Source organism: Sipha flava, unplaced genomic scaffold, assembly GCF_003268045.1.
Source record: "Sipha flava isolate LNK unplaced genomic scaffold, YSA_version1 18343_pilon_pilon, whole genome shotgun sequence".
Classification (NCBI taxonomy): Eukaryota; Metazoa; Arthropoda; class Insecta; order Hemiptera; family Aphididae; genus Sipha; species Sipha flava.
The window spans coordinates 1-9,242 of NW_020272263.1; the positions used below are offsets into that span (position 1 = coordinate 1).

The following is a 9,242-nucleotide window of genomic DNA, read 5'->3' on the forward strand; positions in this document are numbered from 1 at the left end:
GTCAATATTATTGACAATATTATTGATCGTCTAGGGGCCGCTTAACAGTATAGATTGACTGCTTGGGTGGGGTTTATCTACATTTTCGACGAGTTTATATTTTGTTGACATTAAATATTTTCAGTTTGCTGCAGTCCTCATATGTTGTGTTGTTGTGTTTATTAAACTATACAATTTTTCTGATACACGTTTTTTTTTTTTTATATAATTATTATTCACAAAATGCCGAAATTTTCGTCAAGTTTAAGTAGTTTTGTGAAAGAATTTGGGGAACATGTATTTAGTTCCGATGGTAAAATATTATTTTGCAAATTGTGTGAAGTTAATGTATTTGCAAGTAAACGATTTTTAGTAACACAACACTTGAAAACTGCAAAGCATGAGCATGCAGTAAATCTCCGAAAAAGACGCGAACAAAGTACAGTTCAACCGTTATTTACACAAAATATAAACAAGAAAAGTGATTTTAATTCCGATCTTGCTGAAGCATTACTGTTAGTTCCTGGGTGGAATCAAATCTTTATATAAAGAAAAAATTTAGTTTACAAGTGGACTGTATAGCTTTATTTTACGTAAATAGTTGTATGGTCGCTCGCTGTGCTCGGTTCGACTTTCGATACGCGACTGACTTTATACAATACAAAATGATTACCTGTAGATACGACATGATACATCGACAATAATATATATCCTAGACAGCGTGCGATAATAAGATAACAAATTAATAACATTCGAGCGCTAACATATTCCCGGCATTGAAAATATTGATTTTCAACATAAACAAAAAAAAAAATAATATTAATAATTTTGGCTCAAAATACTCATTATACAGAAGACAGATACATCGCAGCATATTATAACAAAAAAAAAAAAAATATAAAAATCAAAGAAATAATAATATAAATAAATAACTTACCAATCTCATTTTTCAATAATTACAAACATAACAATTAAAATTAATGGCTCATTTACAAAAAATGTTGATGAACAAAAGTATTTGACAAACACGTAAATAATTTGAATAAATAAAAATAAATAATAATAATATTATAGAGATAGAAAATGTGACTAATAACACGCATATACATTTTATAGATAAAGATAAGATAATATCGCGTAATAATAAGACAACAGCTATTTTAGTTTGACATGATTTAATATCATATTGTGTAATAACATTAAAATTTTATAGATTATAATAAATAATTTTTTATTCAATATTGCTCTCAAAGGGAAGTGGACATAACTTTCGAACCCCCCCCCCCCTTTTTACCTTACGGCCAGCTGACATTACTTCGGCTGATCGAATGATTTCGTCTTACCCTCGAAAGACGTGATTGACTACTCCCAATCGCCACTGTAATGGAGGCAGATTATCATCCTTCACTAGAACCACTGTTCCGACGTTCAACTTGGGACCCTTCTCCTTGGACCATTTGGACCTCTCCTGAAGCTGACACAGATATTCTTTACTCCAACGACGCCATAATTGTTGAGAGTAATGGGTGACTCTACGCCATCGTGTCAATCGATTAACTGGCGTAGCGGTTATATCTTTTGGTGACGCGGTTAGAGAGTCTCCTATCAAGAAGTGCCCGGGGGTGAGGGGGCTAGGATCAGAAGGGTCGGATGATAAAGTGGTTAAGAGACGCGAGTTTAAGCATGCTTCGTCGCGCGTTAATACAGTACACCACTCTTCATAAGTTAAGTGAGCTTCGCCTATTACCCTTCCTAATAGTATTTTCATAGACTTGACTGCGGCCTCCCACAGTCCGCCGAAGAGTGACAAATGCGGAGGGATGAATATCCATTTTACACCAACATTAGTAAAATGTCGTTGTAATTCTTCTTGTTTTGATTGGAATAATTGATGTACTTCTTTTAGTTTTCTATTAGCGCCGACAAAATTAGTCGCATTATCACTATATATGACAGCGCTCTTACCGCGGCGGTCGAAAAACCGGTTTAACGCGTTTAAAAATGCTTTTGTCGTTAGATCGCTAACTGCTTCGATATGTACGGCCTTGGTTGATAAACACACAAAAATACATGCGTACGTTTTGATAATCGGTGATTTACGCGATGTACTAGACTTAATTAAAAATGGACCGGTGAAGTCTATGCCACATTTAAAAAAGGCTCGTCCCGGTTGGACGCGATCACCGGGTAAATCACCCATAATGGGTTGCACAAAAATCGGTTTATTACAAAAACATGTGCACCGTATTACGTGCTAAATTCCGACCGTTAATAGGCCAATATTTCAATCGAATAGTTGTTAATAAAATCTGTGGACCACCATGCATTAGACTTTTATGTTGTTCACGAAATAACATTTTTGCAAACGTACAGTTCGAGGGTAAGGCAATGGGGTGCCGTTGAAAAATATCGATTGTTGCGGCGTTTTTCAACCTACCACCAACGCGTATAACACCGTTACTATCGATAAATGGCCTAAGATGAAAAAGTTTGCTATTGGCTGGTACTGCCTTGCCGTTCGACAGCTCCCGTAATTCGTTAGCGAAGCCAATATTTTGTGTATTTTTTATCAGCTTTAAAGTCGCCTTTTCCAATTCTTCTGGTATTAAAGGACCTGTTAATTTAATATCATTTTTATGCGTACGCGCGTTATTTATAAACCTTCGACAATTAGTGGTTACTCTAATACACTTAGTTAATGACTCATAATTATTTACTATAAATTCTTCATGACCGATTACGCACAGAACGTTAATGTCATTATCTTTAGTTTCCGGAATATTTTCTAATTTCTGATGAGTATCTGGATATTTGGGCCAATTATACTTATCTTCCGTCAACCAGTTAGGACCAGACCACCATAGGTTCAGGTTAATTAATTTAGATGGACAACAACCTCTAGATATTACGTCAGCCGGGTATGTACTAACGTGTCTCCATTGGTTCTTTGTTGTTTTGTTTTGGATTTCGGTTACCCGATGTGCTACGAAAGTTCTCCATTTCGTCGAAGATGAGGCGATCCATGCTAATATTATTTCTGAATCAGTCCAAAAATACAGTTGGCTAATTTTTAATTTTAACTTTGGTATTAATTTATTCGCTAGGCGCGTTAACAATAGTGCCGCACAAAGCTCCAGTCGTGGTAATGACAATGTTTTCAAAGGCGATACCTTGGATTTTGCGCATATTAGATTGGTATGATGGATACCCGCATTATCTGTACATCTTAAATATAAACAGCATCCATACGCTAATGTACTAGCGTCCGAAAATCCGTTGACCTCAATAACACATGATTTTAAGTTGTTTGTAATTTTTCGTGATATCGATAACCTGTTAATCGCGGATAATTGTGTTCGATACTCAAACCATTGTTCTTGTATGTTCACTGGAACGGGTTCGTCCCAATCGATCTTCTCACGCCATAACGATTGTAATAATATCTTCGCTCGCACTATTAATGGTCCGACTAAACCCAACGGATCGAAAATTGCAGCTATATCGGACAGCATTTCTCGCTTAGTAACAGCCATCCCCTCTAACCTTTTGGTTTCGTGCACATTATATTTTAATTCATCGGACGTAGCATCCCAAAATAAACCTAGTATTTTTTTTAACGAATGATCGAGCTCGTATTTATTTGATATTTCTATGTCTTCGTTAGGTAGACTTGTTATTAAACTTGTATCGTTGGATGACCATTTTCGCAATGTTAGGCCAGCACTGCTCATGACTGTGATCAAGCCATCGCGTATTTTAGTCACCTCCTGTTCCGTATCGGCCCCAGTTAGTAAGTCATCCATGTAAAAAGCGTGGTTAATAATAGGTGTGATGTATGGAAATTGTTCGCGTGCCGTTTCGGCCAACACTTGTAAACAACCTGTCGCTAAATATGATGTGGGCACCGTTCCGTATGTGATTGTGTTTAGACGATATATTTGTATGGGTTGATTAGAATCGGTGCGCCATAGTATCCTTTGATAATCGCGATGTTTGTTAGTCATTAATAAAGGGCGGATGTTCATGCTCCAAAAAACCTTAATATATGCTATAAAAATTTTTAAAATATGCTTTAAAATATGCTTGATAATACGTCATTATATGCCTAAAAAATGTACAAAATATGCTCAAAAATATAATTATATTCCTAAAAAATGTTTAAAAATATGTTCAAAAACATCTAATCTGCTATGAAATAGTATATAATATTAAATTTGTTAAAACGGTAAAAAATTTAAAATAAAAATAAAATGGATGAATAATTTAAATAAAAAATTGATGTATTTGTATTTTGTCTTCTTTCATTGTTGATTTAATCTGAAAAATTAAATTATTGTTTTAATTTTTTTTGCTAATATAAAATATATTTCGTTTTACTTACTTTTACGTTTTACTTTAAATGTGTATTACACTGAATAATTATTGTTTTTGAAATATTTTCAAAGTGCATAGAACGTCGTCTGTCTGTCAAAAAATGTTTAAATTTGGAAAAACTTCGCTCGACATCTACCGATGTGATAGGTGCGTATTTAAAACAAGTTAAATCATCAGGCGTTAAGTTTTCTTCTGTCTTGATGGTGTTATCTTCACCATTTAAAATGTTTGAAATCGTACACAGTATACCAAATCTTTTATTGTTTTGTATACCTTTTTGAAATTTTTTAAACACGGCAATTCCTTTATCGTTTTGATTATTTTTAAGACTCTGTTCTACATTTTTTACTATATTAATTGCATCAAATAAAGTCATTTTCCAGAATTTCAATTGCAGTGGCCAATAGCTTAAAATTAGATTTTATATAAATTAAACTTGAATCTAGTGATTTTTCTGATAAAACTTCTTTTGCTTGAAGTATAGAGACTACATCATCTCTATCAAACTGTTCGATAACATTGCGAATGTTTTGTATGTTTTCACAGTAATATATTGCAGCATTTATCCAAGTCCCCCAACGGGTGATAATTGGTTGTAGAGGTAAATTTATATTTGGCAATACTTTTCTAAATATTTCGATTCGACTAGGACATTTTAAAAATACTTTTTTTATACTAGATATTTACCTCAGGGGGGTACTAAGCAATTAGTACTACGGGTTTAGCGAACCTGGGGCCCCGAGCTACCCTCTCCATGGGTATAATGGAGTTGGCGATAGGCTAACAACCTATCCTGTAAAAATCCCTTGTTCAGGAATCAAACATAAATTTGCCTCGGAATTGTGGATCAAAGGACTTTAGACTGGAAAATTGGAAATCGGCATTACGTTTTGGAACCTGGAATGTACGCACTTTATTCAAACCTGGAGCAGTAGGAACAGTAGTTAAAGAGATAGAAAGATACAAGTTAGGAGTAGTGGCACTACAGGAATTGAGGTGGCAAGATACGGGTTCAATGCAAATAAGTAATACAACGCTGTTTTTTGGTGCTTGTGACAGAAGAAGACAAGCTGGAAGTGGATTCGCGGTAAACAACAAGCTACTAATAGCTGTAAAAAGTTTTAAAGTTATAAACCCTAGATTAACGATCTTGACACTCGATACAAAATGGTTTGGAGTAGTCTTCGTAAATGTGCATGCTCCTACAGAGGACAAAGATGATAATGAAAAAGATGATTTCTACTCGTTGTTAGACAATACACTGTGTGAGATACCAAGAGGCTGTGTACAAATCATATTAGGAGATTTTAACGCAAAAATCGGACGCGAAGAATGTTTTAAGCCGATAATAGGAGGGCATAGTCTACACCAGTTATCGAATGATAATGGGTGCAGACTTATTGACTTGGCAACGGGAAGAAATCTAAGGGTTAAAAGTACCATGTTCCCTCATAAGAACATACACAAAGGTACATGGAGGTCACCAGATGGACGACATGTAAATCAAATAGACCATGTACTGGTGAATGAAGGATTTAATAACAGTATTATGGATGTAAAAACCGTACGTGGAGCCGACGGCGATTCGGATCATTTTCTTGTGGCAGGTAGACTACGAGTGAAGTTAAAAAGAAGACAAGAAATAAGGAGAGGAGGAGCTACGGGACGGTGTGACATTGCGAACCTTAACTATCCAATGGTAGTTGAGAATTTTCAAAAAGGTATAGAGGAAAAGTTAAGAAGGATGATTGCAAGTGAGTCAGGCAGAGAAGTGGAACAAAGGTGGAAAACGGTAAAACAACTTATTCAAGAAGCAGAAAAAACAATAGGGAAACAAAAAACTAAGAAAAAAACCTGGTTTAATGATATTTGCGAAGAAGCCATAGCGAAACGAAGCACTCGCAAAAGTCGTGAATCGGTCTACGGACAACGATAAACTGTCACGTTAATTTAGAGTACTCATATGTACCTATTAGCCATTACTAATTGGCCCATCAGGTACTTCCAATCGATAACATTTATCAATAAAGATAAAATTTCTAAAATAGTAATTGATATAGACAATAATTTAATGTTAAATGTCAAGTAAAACCTTAAGATACCAAATATGCATTATTATGCGCTAATAAAATATATATGCTTTGAAAGAAAAATGGATGGAAATATGCAAATATATGCAACATAAAAATTTTGCTTTCGTTTTCTATATGTCAAAAAACGAATTTTTATCCTACTTTGCAACTTTTATTATTAAAGGAAAAAAATATGCAAATGCATGAACATCCGCCCTTTAGTCATTAATATTTGCCGATACATCTTAACTATATCACCCGTTAATACATAGTTATGCGTCCGAAATCGTGCAATAATGTATAATAACTCGTCTTGTACAACGAGGCCCTTTAATAAAACATCATTAAGACTAATACCTTTGTTTTACAAGACGCGTCGAACACCACTTGAAATTTTGTCGAAATGCTACTGTCCTTCCTTACGGCGTGGTGCGGCAAATAGCACGTTTGATCCGCTTTTTCGGATTCATTATTATCTACCCTTTCCATATGGTTTAATAACTCATACTCTTTCATAAAAGAGAAATATTCTTCCTTTAATTTCTTGTCTTTCTGAAATTTACGTTCTATTGCTAAGAGACGACGTTTAGCAATTTCGTACGATTTTCCCAATTTCGTTACGTCGTCCCTAAACGGTAAGTGTACGACAAAGCGTCCTTCGTTATTTCTGATAACGGTATTTTTAAAATATTCTTGACAAGTACGTTCCTCGATCGTATAAGGTGGTGTGTCGCTTATGTTCTCTATTAACCAAAATTGTTGTAATACGTTCTCTAGTGTGGGTTCAATATCGGTTGTGCTAAAAAATGCGTTCGATGTAGATATTTTTGATAAACTATTTTCCGATATTGGTCCAACAGCTACCCAACCAAAAATTGTTTTTTGGAACAATGGCCCATTTACCGAAAGGCGTATTTGTCCGTCGTATAAAAATTCATAAAAATGTGTTGCACCTAATAATATGTCAATTTTTTGTGGCGTATTAAAATGTGGATCGGCCAATTCAATATTATCGGGAACATTACATGTTTTTATATTTTGTGGAGGTAATTGACCTGTAATCTTTGGTACCACTATCAATGGCAAATACACTGAATAATTACTTACGCGGGATTTTATTTTTAGCCATACTGACGACGACGCATGTTGTACTATTTCTCCGATACCGCTAATTACGTGCTTTACTTTATCTTTCTTTAATCGTAACGCCTGCACCATCTCTTCTGTAATTAAGTTTTTCTGTGACTCGGAGTCTAATAAAGCTCGAATCGTTGTTTTTGTATAGGGACTCACAGCTAGAGCTACTACTATAGCTAACAATACTTGTTCACCCAATGCAAATGCGTGAACGGTCACTGTGTTTGATACGGCCGTTTCTTCCGCAGTTTTATTGTTTGCCGTCGGTGTTTCAGTCGTTGAGTTTTGTTGATGCTTGTAATTGTTTATATGTAACATTGTATTATGTGGCTTAGCACATTTTAGACAGTATTGCGCAAAACACTTTTTTTTGTCATGACGCCGTAGGCATATATTACACAAATTGAGGTCATTTACCTTTTTTATTCGATCGATTGGCGATAGTGCGATAAGCCTTGGGCATTTGTAGATAGTGTGTGATAGTTGGCATACATAACATTTTAATTCTGAGGTATTTACAAACGAAGCCGACGATGTGATGTTTTTTGTGTATTGACCTTTTCGACTTGTACAGTTATTTTCCATAAAACATCTAACCTGTATCTAACCTGTCTTTAAAAGGTTAACACATAAAAAACAGAAATAACAGTGACTCTTATTACATAAAGCGAAAAAAGTACTATATTGTAGAAATAAATTTATACATTAAACTCACTTGTAGCAATAGAAATTAAAAAAAAGTAGTAGAGAGTATTATATCATAAGATTGTTATAATCGAAAAAGTTGAATCGAAAAAATAATAAGAATTTTATAATAATTTGACGGCACACCACAGTGTTACAATAAATATAATATGTGCCTATGGCGGCAATACAATAACTCTGGTTCATACAATTGATAAATATCATCCTCCTTTAGACGTGGTTATTAAATTTAAAAATTCCTCTATGAGTCACCATTATGAGTCACCATATATTTAAAATTTTAAAAAATGTAATTTTAATGAAATCTCTCACTTTCTTTCCAGTATTGATTTCAATCTAAATCTTAACAAAAATCTGTCTCTCGACGCCTTAGTCGACACTTTTTACGAAATTATTTATCACACATTTAGTTTGTTTGTTCCAAAAACTAAAATTTATAATAGTTATTCCCCTGCATGGGCAAATACTGAGCTCAGAAATCTGATAATTAAAAAGAAGTGTGCCTATAAAAAATATAAACTTAGTACTTTTATTGCCAATTACACGGAATTTTCTGAGCTTCGAAAAAAATGTAAGAAATTGAATCAAATTTCTCACGATCAATACATTTCAGATTTGGAAAATAGTTTGCAAATAAATATTAAACCTTTTTGGAATTATGTAAATTCTCTGAAGAAAACGAAAAATAATGTTCCGGACTGTATGAATTATAATAATGTGACATTATTATTATTATTATCGTATGGTATTATAGACAAGCATTACAACACAATAAAATTTGTAAGAATAGAACAAAATAATAAAATAAAGTAGTAACATATAGTATAATATAATTAGTAATTATGGTAGCATGGTAACTTCTATGTGGTAGGGTGATTTTCTATAGGGGAATATCAAGTGATCTCAACCAGGTTAGAGCTGCATTCGAAATGTTGTGGATGTCGGCAATGGGTTTATTGAAAGATCGGATTGGGC

At 34.1% G+C, this 9,242-nt stretch overlaps 4 protein-coding genes across 4 annotated transcripts; 1 reads left to right on the forward strand and 3 right to left on the reverse strand.

Annotated features, from left to right (window-relative positions):
• Window positions 1-1,269: 1,269 nt before the first annotated feature.
• LOC112680990 lies at window positions 1,270-2,179 on the reverse strand. Its single transcript, XM_025551256.1, has one exon. The coding sequence runs from the start codon at window positions 2,177-2,179 to the stop codon at window positions 1,319-1,321; it is 861 nt and encodes a 286-aa protein (XP_025407041.1). The 3' UTR covers window positions 1,270-1,318.
• Window positions 2,180-2,204: 25 nt separating this feature from the next.
• LOC112680991 lies at window positions 2,205-4,004 on the reverse strand. Its single transcript, XM_025551257.1, has one exon. It carries the CDS (start codon window positions 4,002-4,004, stop codon window positions 2,205-2,207), a length of 1,800 nt encoding a protein of 599 aa, XP_025407042.1.
• A 573-nt stretch (window positions 4,005-4,577) lies between these two features.
• LOC112680992 (craniofacial development protein 2-like) lies at window positions 4,578-6,289 on the forward strand. The gene is made up of 2 exons (XM_025551258.1): window positions 4,578-4,589; window positions 5,168-6,289. Exons 1-2 carry the CDS (start codon window positions 4,578-4,580, stop codon window positions 6,287-6,289), a joined length of 1,134 nt encoding a protein of 377 aa, XP_025407043.1.
• Window positions 6,290-6,755: 466 nt separating this feature from the next.
• Window positions 6,756-7,880, reverse strand: LOC112680993. Its single transcript, XM_025551260.1, has 2 exons — window positions 7,379-7,880; window positions 6,756-7,285 (listed from the first exon to the last, which is right to left on the reverse strand). Exons 1-2 carry the CDS (start codon window positions 7,878-7,880, stop codon window positions 6,756-6,758), a joined length of 1,032 nt encoding a protein of 343 aa, XP_025407045.1.
• Between the last annotated feature and the right edge of the window lie 1,362 nt (window positions 7,881-9,242).